Source organism: Antennarius striatus, chromosome 22 (genome assembly GCF_040054535.1).
Source record: "Antennarius striatus isolate MH-2024 chromosome 22, ASM4005453v1, whole genome shotgun sequence".
In the NCBI taxonomy this organism is placed as follows: domain Eukaryota; kingdom Metazoa; phylum Chordata; class Actinopteri; order Lophiiformes; family Antennariidae; genus Antennarius; species Antennarius striatus.
The window spans coordinates 7191492-7211215 of NC_090797.1; the positions used below are offsets into that span (position 1 = coordinate 7191492).

A 19724-nucleotide genomic window follows, 5' to 3' on the forward strand; every position below is an offset into this window, starting at 1 on the left:
GCAGAACAAATCCGCTCTAGTGTGGGATTTTAAAAAGCACAAAGTCAACAATAATAACACCTTTCCTGTTTCATGCTATTTGATCTTGATCTCGGCTCAGAGGAAAGATACTTGTGGTCCTCACGCCATCTCTCCTACTTTAAAACTTTCAATTTATTTTCTTCTACCATATAACTACTAACAACTAGTGGTGGCTTTTTAAATCTCCCAGTTGTGGGTCGCACACATAATACATCTTCAAAATGTCGTGTATGTCTTGGTGGCTTGCTCACTTTCTACAATCTGATGCTTTTAAAACCTTTCAGAACAAAAGTCACAGAACAGTGACATAAAAATAGTATAGTGGTGCTTTTAACCTTTATTCTGCACAAATGTAGCACCATTTTTACAGGAAGAAGTAATACAGTATATCTGTTAAGATAAAGTAAGAAATCCACTGAGCCTGACTAAGCTAGTAATACTGTATTATGGTAGCTATGAACTACGAGTTCCTCAATATGCTCACGCAATATAAGATATTAAAGATAAATCTTTTAGAATTGAGCATTTTATGTTGGTCTTGTTCTGCAAAAGGAACAGTCTTACTTTTACTGTCCTGAAATACTTCACAAACACACACGCTGAATTGTCTGTACTTTCACCGAGTTGTGTCCTCATAAATGCTGAACTTAGGAGGATTGCCTCTTTGCTTGCTCTGTTGTGTTTGGCTGCACTGAGTGCTGTATATAACTTTTCTGTCAGCAGCCAGCGATGGAGTGCTTACTACCTAGGACAAGGTGAGAAACTGTGTGAGTGTGTGTGTCATATAGAGCCAGCACTGCTTATCACTGCCAGACTGCATGCATCCAGGAAGGAAATGTCAAGCTGGTGTGAAATTTTTAGGGAGGAGTTCTTATGATGGAGTCCTGAAAGTGAGGGGAAAAATGTTTGTGATCCCTTGTCAAGCCACACCATCCATCCTGGAGAGCCATTTACTACCAGCAGGAGGCATCCTGGCAACTTTCCCTCGATTTCTTTTCTGCCACACAATAATCTCCATTGAAGACATTAAAGAAAGAGCTCAATCTCCGTCTCTCTCTGTTCCTTACTTCCCTTTCTTCTCAGTCTTTATCTCATCCTCTTCCTTTCATGTCATGTTCTCACATGTAGCTTCAGAGAAAAAACCCTTTTTCCTTTCTTTTTCACGCTTCATGCAAATTGTCAGGCGAGCACTTTTTAAATTTTTTTTCTATCTTTTCCACATTGGAGTGCTGACCTGGGTGGCAAACCACATAAACAGTAGGGATTTACCCATACCCAGTTATTTTACATCATTTTTCTCCACTTGTTTTCCATCTTGTGTGGAGCAAACCGGCTGAACCGAAATCCTTTTCAGTGCACGAGTTTTTCTCGTCACCCCAGAGTCCTTTTCCTGCTGGCTACACTGCAGTATGCTGGCTTTCATTTATCATCACCTCTGGACACAGCACACATTCCAGCATGTGAGTTTATTACAAAAAAACTTCTCATAACAGATAAATCAAAGTTTACGCTGGTCAATATACACACAGTGTCTGCTGGAAAAGGTGCCATTTTTTTATTTGGTGACACAACCCAATTAAATAAAAAAGACACACATAAAGGGAGTTTAGAACACAGTTATGAGCAGTGGTGCTGCTGCAGAGGCTTTTCATGGTAAGTGCAGTTCAACCTGTTATTTACAACTCTAACTGGGAGCTAAACTGGGGGCACACCGTATATACACAACATATAACTGTGTATCTAAAAATGAAGAATAAATAAAATCAGTGGTATGGGCCTTAGAGTGTGGAAATATCACAACAATAGTCTGTCTCTTTTTGTTCAAACACAAAATATGTTCCAATTCTACAATGAAGTCGACTTTTTCAAGACTGTTGACACAAGGAAGCAAACCCAGTTGGAACCCAAGCCGACACAGAGAAGAACACATAGGTTTCACGACGAGAGTCCCCAAGTCTAGACTCCATCCAAACCCTCTCTGCAGTAAGGTGACAGGGCTAACAGCTGACTCAACACCTGCCCTAAAGATCAGACTTCACAGAGCTGTCTGGAGACACTTTAGGTCAATGTCACTTTTGTCACATATGCAGCAGGACTTCCTATAAAAGACTTTATAGGAAGACACTTTTAGAGAAAAATCTGTTGTTGGTGAGTCTTTTTTTTTGTTTCATTTTAAAGCCAAACAAACTTCCTAAGGTGCCGACATCATTATGCTGTAAGTCATTTCATATCTAATGCTCATCTTCTGTCGTATCTGATTGCATTAGTGATTAAAGAAAGTTATTAGTTGCAGCAAAGCGATGAATGTAGGAATTATGTCTTTAGCAGAAACAGGAACCTGCTGCTTGCCGGCCAACAGCACATTAATACTCTCAGACCACCTGTGTAGCACATTCCCACTATGTTCAAAGTGATAAACAGTGGTGTTTGTAGAAAAATGAAGCCATTTATTTTACCATTATCCAAAGTTCCAGGTCCAATGCAGGGATCAACACATTTTATTAGAGGAGGGAAACATCAACCAATCTTATAGAAGATCTACCAGCACTAAAAAGTAAACAGAGTTCTCTCTTTGAGGCTTCAGTCCATTTTGTTCTTATCATTATTGTTGTTATTGTTGTAGAAAAGAACAAATTCTGCTTGAGACCTGGAAGTGCTGATGAACAGAAGTCACCAGTATGACCCAAGCTTTATAAACTCAGCTCCTTCTCCACTCCACTTGTTTGCTGATAAGCACTATCCTGCCTGGAACAATCAAAAGCACAATCAGCAAAGTTGTAAATAAAAGCGACAATGCATGCTTTTCGGTGGTGAACTGGATCTGTCAGACACAGAAACTCACGGAGTGTCTTGAAGGATAAATATGATTTGAAAAAAAAAACTACAACTCACCAGTAAGTTGGGTGAATTAGCTTATTCTGTTTGACAAGAGGGAGCAGTGGAAAGGACAGAAGCTAGACGGGCAGGTCATGATTATTTGTGTGTGAATCATGTAAATCGAAGGTGTATCAAAGGTACATGGTGATGTTTTTTTGTGATGTTAGTTGGAGATATCAGATTGCCGCTGACAGACTGAGACTACTGCATCTATGGATGACAGTGATGTTTCAAGCAATGTAGTGTCACAGGCAAAGAGGAAGAACGCAAAAGCATGAATGTCAGCAAACACAGTTTCAAATGGAGGAAATGAGATACAACATAATTTGGCAGGTAAAATTGCGCTTAATGTTCGTTTAGTCAGACAATGTTGGGCTTCACTGATGTAAGGTCTGATACCATGTGACAGCACTGACCTCTGATCTACTTAGCAGGTCATACCAAAACCTTAGTTTACATCAGACTGCTGGAGACAAGTCACAATGTGCAACTAATGAAGTCATCAATCTGCACCACAGTCATGTTTTAAAATGGAGGGAAATACAGTTGGTGTCACCTTACAGATGGTGATAATTTGTCGCCTCATTTACAAAATGGTCGAGACATCCGCGATTAAAAGGTGACACTACCAACAGCTTTGGCTCCTTGAAATGGTGCATCAGCATTTAGAATGAAAACGTCTACAGTATTTAAAGGCCGTCATGTTTCACTTCCACATTATTATTGGTTTTCACAATATTGTAACTACTAAAAGCTAGTTCTGAGAACAAGCGTGTCACAAAAATAGCGACGAGCAGTTAAAATCCAGCTGCTTCAAAAATGCACCTTCAGAAATAAATGGTTTAACAATCATTTAAATTCTTCAACCCCCATGAATGTTGCTTGTGCTGAAACATATTTGTCATTTTCATGAGAATATTCTTCTGAAAACAGTGCTGTCTTGGACTTTCTGTTGACTAAGGTTAAAACACCTGACATGGTATTTTGTGTCAAAGTGCTGCTGTAATTCGTAGTCCTCTGGCGATGCCATTGCTTGGTCACAAAATAAAACACACCAGCTTGTCTCTTTTAAGCACGCATTTGCTTTTGCACCCATCAGTAAATAGCTTTTCCTCTTTTTCCTGCATTAACATCATTTCCTGCCGGGTACAACAATAAACAAAAAAAAAGTGCTTTAATATGATACCTCTGCTGGAAACAGATATCTCACATTGAAACACTATTTAGGCCAGAATTATTTAGCAGCCCAATATCGTAAGTGTGTAAACAACGTGTGTAATTCTGGAACATGTAGTTCACGAACACTGCACTTTCAGAACGCAGAAAGAAATGCCTGTATATTGATTTTCTAAGCCTTTGAAGGCCAAATGTATTAATGTGCCGAGCTGCAATTCACCTCAGATGTTGAATTAAAAACGCTCAGGTCAAAAAAACTAATAATAAACAGTTATAAGATCGCTTGTGCAGAAATAATTTACTTATATATATAGTAGTTTGTAGTTTATGAAAAGTTGTGATTTCACCGACCTCTAAAAATTTGCATGACGATTCATTTTGACATTCTCAGCACGTGCGTTGTGTCTGTTGATTTATGATCAACATGCTAATGATTTAGCAGGACATGTGCACAAGATCATCTATAATAGAAGCTGTCAGTGTCAGATGGCTCCATTTCTGTTAAGGGTGTGATAAAACTGCACATGTTGGGAACAGGACTTTGACATAGATTGATACGTTCAGATTTACTGACATATTTTCACATCGCAGACTGACTGACAATTGCATTTTTTTCCCTCATTAGGAAAAGATTCAAGATTCAAGTGTTTTAGAAGTTGATAAACAAACCAATACATCTCCAGTTTGACAAGAAAAGTCAATGACTTTCACAGCAAATCACTTAATTGCATCACTTGCTTGCAACAGCATTCTCTGGTGTATTACACTCCCTTTTTTCAATGAGCTACTGTTTTTCCACTACTTGTTAAAAGCACCTGTGCTGTGGAGAAATGCATGTCCTTACATTCCCTCTACTGCAGAGTCCCACTGGTCTCTACCTCACAGCGAGCAGACAATTGCTAAGCGCTGGAATAAAATGAGAGAAAAAACCTCAAGCTTGTAGCTTATCAGGACATTCCAGGAACAGACGGAGACCTACTGAATTGTGACCTGACGCTTATTCTCTCCTCTTTTCCCTCTGGTATATTTGGCTAGCTACACGTGAAAAACACTTATATACACATAAAAACAGACTCTCTCCTCTTTTTTACTCCATGTTTAATATTTCTGTACTGAACTCTCCTCGTTAGAATCGGGTCAGCAATGGAGCGGAGAAAGTGCACCTCTGTAAGATCTGTTAAATGTTGAATAAGTGTTAAATAAGACAATTATGTAAATGAGCGTCTTTTATAATAATGGTGATTAGATAATGTTAAGCATTGATGTGTACTAGTCCACCTATTTTCTATTCAAGGCCCTGACAGGCTAATAAATATGCAAACAGAACAGCAGGCTAGTTTGACAAGATGCTCCATGATGTCATTGTATGTAAAAGCAACATACCCACGGAGTAAGTTTTGTAGAAACCTCAAATTTGAAATTTGACAGTTTCATCCTACTGGTAAATATGCAGTGTAATTTTTCGATGTGCCCAATTAATTTAAAGATTAAATAATCACCACACCATTGTACCACCCACTTTTAAACATACTGTATGTGACAAAGAGTTTAAGTTTTAAACCCGACAACAGTAATGCAAAAAAGGTGGTCACACAAATCTAGTCCTCTAAAGTTTCAACTTAAGCTGAAAATCTTTAATATACTTCAAAAATACGTACAATATAGTTTCATTTAAAAGAAAACACTGTAGTTTGAATCAAAAGTGACACATTAAGGGCTATTTTTAGGGGTTGATTCATACATATTTGTTAGTCTAGTGTGTATTTAGAAATGGCAGGCCAGTCTAAATGGGAATCAACTCAAAATAAACTAAAATAACCTACAGTGGCCAACAGATTTGAAGAGATGAGTATCGATGGAAACTGTTGCATCCTTCATCGTAAGAAATGCAAAAGACATCAGTGATTCTAATATGATGAACTTGATATTTTGATTTATTTAACAGTTTTATTCGGGATATCAGTTTTCCTGGGTGTACTTTAAAAACACTGTACACTGCATATGTCACACACACCTGCCAGTCTTTCTGAATCCCCCTTCCAGTCTCCAGGCCTCAGGCATGCTCTGCTTAGGGATGTTCTCAAAATACACCCATCAATCACTTTGCTAACAGCTTCGACTGCCCTTCTCCACGACTCTGCTCACAACGGCTACCGGAGTTTCAAGGTGAAGGAGGATGCTGCATCACTCCCTCCACTATAACTCACATCAGACTGCACATGCACTAAGACCGCGCCCACAGACCCACATCTCAAAATCTTTCAGGTCGTGCTGAGCTGACTTAAGGGGACTCCTATGTGGACGGGACAGATGACACGGCCCATATTGGATTGGATTTCCCTAGTGGCATCCATCTGGACACAGGTGATGCAAGCAAAAGCAAGCTCAGTGAATGCTTTTAACTGGAGGTGTAGAAGCGAATGCAGACAGGTTAAAGACCAGCCCTGCTCTGTCTGATGAAGAAACAAAAGAAATGAGAGTGGTTAATAACTTTGTATCTTTGGCCATCCAATTTAAAATGTAATTACATGTATGGATTTACCATCTCTAGGTTTTATGTTTGCTGGAATACAAAGAGGAACAAGAAAACATTGTAGTTTAATATGATTAAAATCCTTCGTAATCCCTCTCTCTACCTACATTAATCCATATATTATTAATCCTGTGTTTTATATGCTTGGCTTTCTGAATAGGACAAGCTGTTGTCTGATAAAACCTGCAGTTAAGACAAAAAAACATCCCACTTTCGTCTGATTTGAATTGTTTATAAGGGGGATTCTCACTACCTGCTTTGACATACCTCCAGTGAAAAACGGGCTGAATAAGTAACGAATCAAGAAAGATAACAGAGCGCCCGCTCGTTTTCCCTTTTTGCCAGCCAACAAATATTTGGCAGGACAAGGGAAATAAAAGCAAACTGTGAGGTTCTGTGAAGAGGCTGTCCTACTTCTTTTCCCTGTACCAAAACAAAATGAAAAGACAGGAGGACACAGAGGGAGGGACGGACAAAGATGGATATGGGGGTAGGGAGAGGAGGTGAGAAAGATGGAGGCAGAACGCTAGAGAAAGAAATATAGAGAGTTATGTAACTACAAGGCGTCTGTGATTTCATCTGCTCCATCTTTACTGGAGCCAATGCTTCTTTGAACGCGCCGGAACGACAGTGCAAAGCCGAACACATATTTCTCTGCATATTTTGACAGGACCCAGTTGTATGTGATGCAGCTGACTTTAAACATGAGACGGAACAAGTTGTGTTTACCAGTGGTGAAAACATTGACTGAAGTACTGCACTTAAATACAGCTTTGAGGTACTTGACTTGAATCTTCCCATTTTTTTAGAGAACTTTATTCCTCTGTACTGTGAATCAGAGTCAATAATGTAGTTTTAATTTCAATGAATATGCTACAGTTTCTACGTGTTGAAATATCAGACATGGATATTTATGGAATATTGCTACAGATTAAAGAAACAGGATATAGATGACGGAAAACAATCTATGACAGGTCATATGACTCCAGGCAACACTGGCGCTTTTAAAAATACCAGAAATTACTTTGTTAATATTAAAATAACAAAAATCATCACCACAGCTTTTAAATGTGCTTTTAGACGATCATTTTGTGGCACAGTGACATTTAAGTGACATCTCCTCTTTCCCATTTGGTCTGTATGTGTTTCCCAATGCTCCTCTACCTCCTCCTCTCAGTCTGTTGTCCCACCACAGGTCACGGACTCCTCCCTGTGATCCTGTTAGCGCTCATAAGAGCATGGCTACGGTCCAAGCGCAGACACCCACATCTCTGTTTTCCACCAATCAATACAAAAGTTTCAGAGGCAGCTTTTCTCTCCTGACTGAGCTCAGCACTCAGGGGTGGCCGGTGGAACCATGCTGTGAACGTTTGGATAAGATCACCACTTGTAGGGCTGCTGATAAAACCCCCTCCAAAAAAGACTTTCACTCTAGTTACTATTTCCCAAACTTTCATTCGAGAATTAAACGCAGTCATACTTGCTTACTAAATATTAAAACTCAAGGAGAGACACTCCTCATCAAACTATGAGGAGATGGGCTCCAGGACTGTGAATGATGTTTGAGCTAAATGCTAGTGTTAGCTTGCTCACACACTTCTTTTAATCCGTTAAATGTTAAGATAAGATAAGATAAGATACACTTTATTGATCCCCTAGGGGAAATTACATTTGTCATGTTTACCGTGTTGTCCATATAATTTTAGCATTAAAATATTTCCCAAGAAAGTTGTACACTTTTTGTTAATCTCTGGAATATAAAAACATGACATTTACTAATTTGTATAATTAAAGTAAACTTGCATAGCTTATATTACCATAAAAAGGTATGGTACATTTCCATACTTCTGGATTTAAGGAGGGACCGACGGATCAACCTACTAGAACTACAGTACATATTTACAGATGTAGAGTTTAAAACATTTGTTTTTAGTTTTGTTGAAATAAAGTCGATGTAACACAGCAAATCAATTACTAATTTCTGAAACCCAAAACCAGGATAAGACAGGCTAACATTAAGTTATGATCCCCTAATTATAATTATCTTGTGGCCCAACATTTTAAATGTATGTTTGCTCGCGCACACATCTGCAGTCAACATGAAGCACTATACTCCCTTTAGCCGAAACTAATGGGATTAGTCACCCAACCAAATCAATAACAATCCTCAAAAATATCAGCACATCTTCTGCGGATGGTCCTTGGTGGATAAATGAGATTGAAAGTCCTGGAGATAAAAGCATAATCAATTTTTAACTAATTCTTCAGAGGAATCTGTCTTTGTTTCTATGTCATTTCATCATCTTGGAGATATTTCTCTATTTAATGTATAAAGACCGAGAGAGGAAGACACCGTAGAGAAAATTTTCCCAATGTAATGACAAAACTCAAACAGCAATGTGTGATGAATCAACAGGAAGCAGTCTCTGTGTTTAATGCCACCACAAAGTGCAAATGTTGTCATGCCAGACGCTACATCTCCATCTCTCAGTCTATCCAAACAGTATCTGCAAATTCTTCTTAACATTTCGTTTGTCTTTCACAACCTCAAATCTAAATCTAAAATCAAGGGTGGACTGTTAGCTTAAGGAGAGTCTCCTTTAGGTGTGGGAAGTTGTGACGGACATTTTTCTTTCTTTTGTAAACTTTTTGGATGAATGAAAAAACTGTCAGATTCATTCATGATAATTTGCTAGAGGCTCTTACATCCACTGCCTTTTTCACTGTATATCTGCTCAAGTTATTTATTTGCAGTTAAAAATTATTTTTGTGGTTTTAGGGAATTACTGCTTCAGCAAAGGCCTCTGATGTCATTTAAAATCAGGTAGCCCAATACAACACAGCTTGTTTGCAGCATCCATGTTTATGACTTAAAAGCTCTTGAACGTATCAAAGAAGAGCTGCTTCCAAAGTCTGGAAATGTGACCTTCAGTTAATGAAGAGTTCTGTTTTTCTGTTTGATTCTGCAGATCAGCTCAGTTTGTTGTTCTGTTGTTGATTTAGCCTTACGTGACCTTGACACGTCATTTCAAACAACATCTTCAGTTATCTAATCATTTTCTTGTGAACACATGTTTATCATTGTTAGTTTACAATACTGTTAGCAGCCTTTTATTGTTGTTACCATTTTTTTTACAGAGATTTTGGGTAGAAGTGTCACTCCCTAGGTGTCGCATGAGGGTCCCAGCTCACCACACTCTCCCACACGAGTGTCACACCAAACGAAGAGAAGAGCAAGTCGAAAACTCCGGCGTACGATGGTTGCATAATTGCTAAATGTATTTTTAGAGAAACCTTATCCACGAAACATCCTCCCAGCAGGAATGTATACTGTATCAGTCGACACACAGTCTCTGTCCATCTCCACATACAGCCTGAGCTCCACTACGTCCCCATCTATCGCTCAGACAATAAATCTCTGAGTGGCATACATAAAAAAAAAGACAAATGAGAAGAGAAGGTACACACGAAAAGATAAATGATACACATGTGTATATATGTATACTCATCTGCAGCACTCTCTGCATTGACACTACATTGCCAGACATTCGTCCCTCTTTTCTTTTCAGTGTGTTTGTCGTGCGTGTGGGTGGGTGAAGGACACTCTACATCTCTCTCAGCTGAGAATAAAGAAGTCTTTGTAACCTCCAGTCTCTGTGGACCTGGGCTTTAAACACACACATATAACAAGGCTTTCTATCCACGGCCACTAGTGCTTTCAGCCACACAACACCATGGTCATAGAACTCTTTAAAAAAATAATCACGCTAAACAGATACACAAAAAGTCATCAAATGTTTCTTCTGTCTGCAAGGGAAATCTGGCATTGGATTGTTATTTATCTCATCCCATTAAAATACACATATTTTAGGAATGTCCTGTGGTGGACTTGCATCGTTAGAATAAAGGTGAGGGGGGAGAATAGAAGAAGAGATGCGGTACTCACCATCCTCTTTGCATTCCTCGGGCGGCTTTGCCTTCTTGGCTAGCCTTGGATCCAGCCACGATGTTGTCTTGGTGTTGTGGCTGTGAGGAAACGACACAGAGAGAGTGAGAGGGAGTGTGATAGATGGCAAGAGAGAGAAGACTTGGCAGAAAGGCAGAAGGAGGTTGGTGGATTCTTAATTCAGCTGGAGAGTCATTTCAGACAGGAAAGATGAGACTTCCTTATTTATACACGCTTCTAAAAAGGTGAAAAGAAGGGGAAAAAAACTGCCACAGGTTAACAAAACGATAATCAATACTTCTAATGTGCTTAGTTAGCAGGCAAAGGACAGGAGGGGAGGGTTGGTGGGCCAGAAAGGGATAGAGGGGGTGATGGAGGGGAACAGCTGTAGGTTTGGCAGATTCATCTAGAGCCTCAGGCGGAGAGCTGGATCTAGATCAGATATGATGGTATGTCGTGGAAACTTGATGCATCTTCAAAGCCTGTTTGAAGCTCTGTGGTCCAGTTTTCCTGTCCAACACTCACGGTGACTGTATGGGAGGGGTGGACAGGGGCTGGGTAGTCATAAGCTGCCCAGCCTCAGCAAAATAGGTACGACCCTCCTATTGGATAATTACTGCATGGGGGGACAACAAGTAAATTAACCCCAACTGATGCAACGAGTTGCTTCTTATTTCTAGTGCCTACTGTACAAGCCTGTGGGGGGGGGGGGGGGGGCAATAATTATGATCTGGGGTTGCCGAAGTTGGTCAGGTTCAGGTTCAGCAACAGTAAGTGCTGAAAGAATGAGGTCAGCTACCTGAATGACCAGGTTATTCCATCAATAGATTTTTTAATCCAAGATGACAATGCCAGGATTCATTGGGCTCAGATTGTGAAAGAGTGGTTCAGGTAGCATGAGACATCATTTTCGCACGTGGATTGGCCTCCACAGAGTCCAGACCTGAACCCATTGAGAACCTTTGGGATGTGTTGGAGAAGGCTTTGTGCAGCGATTACCCTCTACCATCACCAGTGCAAGAGCTTTTGGTGAAAAATTCATGCAACACTGGACGGAAATAAATCTTGTGGTGTTACAGAAGCTGATCAAAACAATGCCACAGTGAATGTGAGCCGTAATCAAAGCTAAAGGCGGTCCAATGAAATACAACAGTGTGTGACCTTTTTGTTTTTGATCCGGCAGTATTGAAAAAAAGAACATGAAGGAAGAAGATGAGATTTTTTACGTGCATTTTATCATAACTCACTGACCAGCTGATGGTGCATTCCTGATCACAGTATTTTCTCTACGATAGTGTTGCGACTGGCAGTCACGTATAATTGACAGGAAATGTGTTACATGTGTGGAGTAGTTGCACCTTTTGGATGATGTGAGAAAGGAGCGTACATAATATAAGCAGTAGCAAAAGAACATAAATAATAAACAAATTTTACATTGTCCAGTTGTTTGGACATTTAACTCAGAGTCAATAATGTGGAGATAATCTGGTGTTGAGGTGGAAGTTGATGGAGGGAAACTCTGATCGCTTTGTGGAGGAACAGTAAATGTTGATGTATTTCATTTTGGATGAAAGTAGTGGACCATATGATCCCTCAACATTAGAGCTGTTCTCCTGCCCTGGTTAAAAATAGGAGATTAAGTAAAGTTTGTTCTGTTCTGCTTCTGATTTTTGTTTCACTTCTCGTTCCCCTTCCTCTTTTGCTTCCTTGCTTTGCATTTGCATTTAACTATTTTCCTTGTGTTTTCCACACTGTACTCTGCCATTAATTATTACATGAATTGTAATAATACTTTTCAACACTCTTTCACCTCTTTTTTTCTCAATCTTTGCTATTTTAATCACAATCTTGTTTTTCCCCCTTCTGTCTCCTTCTTTCTATTCCTCTCCTCAGCCGCTTCTCTTCAAGGCTCTAGGTAAACGAATTGAACTCGTATGGAGTCCAATCAAAGGGAAGCGTCCTCTTGGCAACCACTCTCACTTTGGCATGGCATCGCAGACACCCAGACAGAAGATTCGAAGCTACAAATCCAGTGGGCTAACTGCATTACTTGTGTAATGTGCTTGATGGATGTGGAAGCGTGAGGTTTCTGTGTTAAGATGGGGGGAGGACGTGTCGTGAGTCGGCTGCAGTGGAGGAAATTTAAATCTCTTTCGGTGTAGAGGCAACATGATGTGCCTGGCTGGATAACAACTGCATCACCACTGTCTCATTTCTCAGTCTGGCGCTGCTGTGCAGCTTCTAGCAGTTTATGATGCGTTGAGCCATGCTGGGATTCAATCAATGCTGTGGAGAAATTTAGCCTAATGACTAAAATGATCTATTGATGCAATAAAGATTTTCTAATGGCAGAATAATTTCCTGTTATGGCTACATTAGTTAATGTGATAGAATAACCCATGTATACGAAGCCCTCACCACTTGGACAAAAACACAAACAAAGCGCTTTCATTCATGAAGGACTCACCTCTGTGGTTTTACTGCAGAAGCAAAGAGCTAACAACCAATGAATTTAACTTTAGCGCTTGTATAAAGGAGTTTGGTTTAGCAGTAGGTATTTCTGGGGACACATAAATCTCATTAAACCACCGAGCGTCAATTACGACCGACGTGAGGGTGAGTATGTGTTTCCGTGGAGAATAGACAGAAGTACAGTAAAAAGAAATTCTTCCTTGCTCCAATACCGTCATTCATGATCAATTATATGTTATTTCTGGAGAATTTTAATACCACTCACTAGATGATGAAGGATCTTTCTTGTGCTCTCCAAGCAAGCATTCATCGCAGGCTTTTTTGATATTTGATGGTTTTAATCTTTTTTCCCCACCATTAACAAACCTAATGTTTGCATCTGCGCATACTTAGATGTCACCATGTGAAGATTTTGACCATTGTTCAGTTTGACAGACCACACATGAAAAGGTTGCCATGATATAATATAAAAAAAGTTATAAAGAAAAAGTTAATGTGGTAACTCAGTGGTAGAGGCACCTTGAATAATTTCTAAAGCAGCAAACATTTAGCTCACTACCCATTAGTGATTAGCCATTTCTGCTCCAAGAGAAGAAGAAACTCTGTTTGCTGTTGGCATCTTCCCAGATATTCCCATAAGACTCTCGTTCCCAGATTAAAGTCTATATTCCCTCAATAATGGCCAAGGCCATTAATGGCCTTTTTTGTTTCTTCTTTTTCTTTGAGGTTTTTTTTTGTTTTTGGCTAACTAACAGCTGATTATATTTCCAGTTTGCAACCTCTACTTTTCATCTGGTTATTATGGCGTTATATAATACAGTATATGCAATTCCACCACAATGTCATGAAACTGCAATTTGTATAACCTAGTTTATTTGCTAGAAAGCAAGTTGATAGAATTGTGCCTGAGTCCGTGGTGGTCTTTTTCAAAAGTTTGTTTCCAAATTGATTCGCAATTGAATAGAGACATGGCAATTTCATTTGATGTGTAAAACTTTAATGTAAAAAGACTATGTTTGTTTGTTTGTGAGCAAACTCCACAGGGCACATTTAAAAATTATAGATAGAACCAGATTTTTTCATATTTCTGGGTTGATCAGCGTTATTGCAGACTTTAATTCAGGGAACTGTGTTTTTGGTAGCTGTACCTCGCATATTTAAAGCTTCACTAATTAATATTAGTGGGTCAAGAGAGTCTCTGGATCAGGGTTAGCTGTAATCATGACACTTACTCTATGAAGTAGACCTCTCCTTTCTCCGTGTATGCCATCTCCCAGTTGTCTGGTAGCGGGCCTAGCTCGTCGTTCTCCTCTGGTTTTGGTGCATTAATTTTTGGGGACAGTCCATCATCTTTGGGTGCCTCATTCGGGACCTCGGCTGGATTGCTTTGCGGGGCGATGTCCCCTGAGGCATCTGTGCTCTTGTCCTCATGTTCACTCGACTCTGAGGTGACAACAGGACAAGATGAGTCAAGAACGACATTACTGCTCAAGAGAGGTGAAGAAAGGAAAGGGAGAAGCGGCGTGCCAGGGAGGGAGATTGCCAGGATTTAGGGTGGAGGCTGCAAAAAAGAACCGACTGATTAGAAAAAGGTGAGCAGATATGGCGACTCGGGGGAAAGAGTGGAGCGGGGTGAATCCAAGAGAGGAAATGATTGAGGTTAACAAGACAGAAAGATGAATGAAGCAGAAGAGACAATGGAGATTGAGAGAGAAACTGGCTGTGATGCCCTAGTTTGAGCTGTGGCAGTGTGTGAATGTGTTAGACAGAGAGAAATGGTGTGTATGGAAGAAATAGATAGTGAGTACATGCATGCTACCCTGGAGGAGGACTAGTGGAAGGAAATGGAGAGGGGACAAATGAGAGCTGGGGATTCAGAGATAATCTATGGGAAAGGAAGAGCTAGGCAGCTATCTGCTCAGATCGCACAACCTGCTGTGCTCTATTGATTCCCCTTCAGTTCTCCTGGTCAGTCCACGCTCTGTCCATCCACAGATAAAACTCCATCTGAAAAGGGTTCTGCAGCCCATTTTAACTTTTAACGTGGCTCGCCGTGCAGCCCAGAGCCACAAGTTATCGAGCATCTCAACTCCACCGATAGGAATCACTTATAAACGTGTCCTGGATTCAGTCCTCTCTTGCGGGGGAATGTTTAGTGTCCGCATCAGTTAGACGAAACGGAGATAACAACTGGACACTGGGACTTTCCACTTATAGAGCTTTGTGGAACAGCGAACAAGGTGAGATCACTGATACAGCTGAATAGAGGCTGTGTCTCTGCTATTAGTACTGCTGAAGCTTTGAAGAACCTAATGCTGAGGTAACGTCTCAGCCTTACTTAAAATCCTTTGGAAATCCAGTTACATAACATGGAAATTCTATTTTTTTCCCTGTTGTAAATTTACATTATTCACTTTATTAGCAGATAATGTTATTTTACCTGCATTAAAATGCAATGAAGCATTCATAAATATTAAGAAAGGCATCATCTAATACTTGTGAATTTATTCTAACACATTTATTTCTTCCCTTGAAGCATTTTATGAAGAAAATAAAGAATTTGTGGTGCATCTTCCATGTATTATCTTGTTTACATGATTTCTTCTTTTGTCAGTTCTTTCTTTTAATTTCTGGTAATTCGCTAATAAATTATGAGTCCTACCTTCTTTAAGCTCCTTGCATTGGGGATACCAAAATCTCATTCTTTAAAAAAAAATGTTTAAACACCTGCATAAATAAAGCAATAACCGTACATAAAAGTAACTCCTGGCACTGATGAGGATCTGCGTCCCAACACTCAGACTGTTCCAGCTGCTGTGAGAGAGAGTTATCTGTCTCAGGGTCATTAAAGAAAGTCACAGGACTACAGCATGGTTTTGGGATTTGAATCACAAAACTCAATCTTATAAAGACTCTTTTATTATGGGCTTGTCATGAGATGATGGGATAGATTCAAAGGTTTTCAGTGTGTGTGTTAGCGATAAATTATTTGAACAACTATTTTCATAAAAAAGAGGTACATTTAAATGTGTGTGAGTCAGTAATTTAATCTGAATGTTGTTGTTGAGGCACAAAGAAACTCTTTCATTGGTGATTTGTGAAAAAAAGTCACCCCAAGAGGTTTGGCTTTGTTTTATGTTATGTTAAATGTCTCTTCTGCCTATTTTCATAATTTACTAACAGGATAACGTTAGTTTAGACTTATTCAGAAGTGAGAAGAAACACAATGTTTTCTAAAAAGCCCACAGCTCCTTTGGACTGGAGAGCAATGTGCCCTCTGGCAATCTGTGGAGAGACAGTGCTGGATAATGATACCTAATGAATTATATCATATCCGCGAGTGCAATGGCACTAATGTTTTAATCATAAACAGTGTGGACTGCGGAGGTAGTCATCAACTCTGAGTGAATTTTAATTCACAGTTTACACTTCACATCATAAAACTAGTTAAAAATGTATTTTTGTTTAGAATTAGTAAAGATACTCAACGCATCATTTTCTGTGAAATCCTTGTTAAAAACCCCAAATCAGTTCTTATATTTACTGCTGGTCCATCAGAATGACCATAAATCTCACTGTCATGAAAAAAACTGACAACTCCAGCAATCCCGAGGTTGTTGTCAAAACTGACCTGGGGTGACAGCAACACCGTTGCCGTTGACAATGGGTCTCTCCTCTTCCTCCTCCTCGGGGGGCTCGATGCTGGCTTTTTCCATGTTGCTGACTGACTTGTTACGCTTCCTCTTGCCCTCAGAGGTGGGTCTGGCGCCTGGCAGCAGCTGGTCTGTTACATTTAACAGCAGAGTGCTGGGCTCCGCCGGAGGCTTTGGGGTACCGTAAAAGTTTTCTGGAACAAAGAGGAGGAAGAGTTGTTGGACAAAAATCATTGTCATATTATTTTCAATAGATGAAATCAACAAGTATATTTCAATGATTAGATAGATTACCATGAATGTTTCTATGTGCATTCATTGTCCACAGAGGATTTCTCCTAAAGACTTTGGTCATCCTCAGATTTTTTCTTCTTGCACCGCTTAAGGTTCACAATCACAGCTTGGAGTAGAATATCAAGCTTCTATTGGATGTGCTTGTCTGAAATGGGGGGGGGGGTAGGAATATGAATATCCCCAGATGACTGACCTTAATGACTTAACTGAGCCCATGACCTTTTATTTCTACCCTCATCATGAGATCGAGATTTTTGGATTAGAGTGAAATATTTTGACAAACATTGAACAGGCTACCATGAAATTTGACACAGATATTCAAGAATTCAGAGAATCAACCTTAACTTTGATAGAGTCTATCTGTGTTCCATCACTGGTGAACATAAAATTAAATTTGGACCACTAGATTTCTTGAAAAGCACAATATGACATAAATACCACAAAAGACACATACTACACACATGATATTTACTAAATTAAGAATCCTTGTATGATTTAGCATCTTAACAATACAATACATTATGTTTTTTTTAAATTTTATTTTTTTTATTAATGTGGCTAAGACCTGCTACATTGCTAATTAGTAATATTGGCATGCCATAAGTATAAACCAAAATGGTAAACCTGCTAAATATTTCCTGCAAAACATTAGCATGTGTCAGTCTGAACATAACAAAACATAACTTTCAGTTCAATCACTGCTTTACTGTGTTCAACCTCACAAAGCTACTAGCATAACTGTATTTCCTCATTTCTAGTCTATATGTAAGCTCAATTAAACCTTGGTTTTGTATATAAAGCAAATGTTGAAGAAAAATAATGACAGCAGTAGGTTGAAGTATACTGGTGACATCACCCATCAGACCACGGGTGTCAACACCTGCTAATTTCACCAAGCAAGTCATATTTTAAATCATGCACACACCTTGATAAGAGATAAAGTCAAACTGTTTCAGGGTTTTTTATGTTGTTGTTCTTCTTCCTCCACTGTTCATAAATCAATTAGACCATACATGGATTTTCCTGCCATATGATGTTTGCTTGTGGGTGACTTTGACTGAGTTTCAATATCAGTTAGAGCCAAAAACTTCAAAATCTGGGAACTTTTCCCTTGGCTTCAACTCTGAAGCTCCTTCCAGGTTTCTGAGTTGATGTTAAATGTTGTCCTGTCCTTCGGTTTGTCTGCTGACAGCAACCCAGTTCCTCTAGCAGTTCTCCATCAGTCATTATTAAAACCTCATAACTTCACGTTTAGTTGGAGGGTCACAATAAGGACAGGCTTTCTCATCACGTGCAGTATGCTCAAAGCTGCTGGAAATATACTTAGAAATAAAGGTAAAAATAAATACATGACAACAGTAGTAAGCACTGAGCTTTAAATGCCTTTGTCATGGTTCTGTTCTGTTGGTATGCTTGGCAGGCTGTTATTGTGAAAACTTATTTTCTCCTGTCAAGTCAAGCTGTGGCAGAGGGTGTCGCTGGATCGTAGCAGCCGAGCCACACCAGTTCCCACTCTGCTCATCAGCCTCATCTCAAAAGGCCTGGCTTTTCTGTGATGCGGGTGTCGAGTGTTTCTCTCAGTTGTCAGTTCTTTTTCTATGTTATTGGAGTTTAGTCGTTTTTGCTCAGCTGTTTTTTGTTCTCAAGCACACTTGCATTTTTGTTTAGCCTGAGCAATTAAAGCTGTTGATTTTTTACTCGTGTGTCAGTCTCTACTCCTTGGGGTCCAGACTAGAACTACCCTTATCAGTCTTTTTTAAATGTTTGAATGAGAACATTTTTCTATCCTTGTATTGTAGTTGTGATTCAGCAGCAGAAATATTCAGGAATGAGTTTATAAAACTCACTTCTCTGTGGGATGCCAAATGGGAAATACTTTGTCAAATCAAAGTTAAACGATTTATTGTGGAAAGTCAACACAGACACAACTCAAAGACTTTATCACTATCAGACCCCGGTGAAAAAACAAAACAAAGAAACTGCAAAATGCATCATTTTCAAGCTGAACACTTGTCACCTTTAACTTCTGAAGTTCTGAGATTTTGGAAGCCTTCAGACAGCAATAGCAATGTTTTGTTCCTGACAAAGAAATGCTGGAATGAACTGTTGAATCATGTTGGTTCAATCCTGAGAGATGTTCCTTTTTTCTCCAGGATCAGACATGTCTTGCCTCTATGGCTATTTTAAATCCAAGAGCATGAAAGAAAGTGAGAGAGATTTTGTTCACGGAATCAGTCAGGAAATCAGCCACAGTTTAGGTCTGCAGCAGTTCTCACTACGTTTGGCTCCACTTAAGTGTCCCTGGCAGAGAAATCAGACATGAGAGACGACAATGTGGTTGAAAATCCATGGGGCTTATTCTAACGCATTGGGCTTGAGTATTAGACACAAACTCCAACAGCTACTGCAGACAGTTTTAGGAACAGGAAGAATAGCCAGAGAGATTTTAAAAATATCTATCGGAGTCTCTTTCTGCATTGGAAAGAAACACCATGTTTGCATTCTGGAAAACATGAAGGCTGTAATGAAGAATGAAGGAACGTAGCTGTAAAAAGATTACAGGAACTGTCAGGATGAGAAGCCTCAAACCACAGACACAAATCCTGCAGTTTTAATGAGCTAAAGATTCAACTTTGAGAGGAAAGAAGAGGCGGTCGAGGTTCTCCCCTGTATGAACTTTAATAACCTGCAGCATTGCAGAAAGCTGAACTTTGAAGTTGGAATAAGTCCTGACGAAGCTGTCACACCTGAC

General features: G+C 39.5%; 1 protein-coding gene across 10 annotated transcripts in view; it reads right to left on the reverse strand.

Annotated features, from left to right (window-relative positions):
• The window catches only part of magi2a (membrane associated guanylate kinase, WW and PDZ domain containing 2a), a 177758-nt gene that overhangs the window by 45285 nt on the left and 112749 nt on the right, over window positions 1-19724 (reverse strand). For all 10 annotated transcript variants that reach the window (XM_068306558.1, XM_068306557.1, XM_068306556.1 and 7 more), the window contains exons 4-6: window positions 16657-16872; window positions 14258-14468; window positions 10554-10633 (exon numbers count right to left, since the gene is read on the reverse strand). In XM_068306558.1, the coding sequence (XP_068162659.1) occupies window positions 10554-10633; window positions 14258-14468; window positions 16657-16872 (507 nt within the window). The remainder of the gene's footprint in view (window positions 1-10553; window positions 10634-14257; window positions 14469-16656; window positions 16873-19724) is intronic.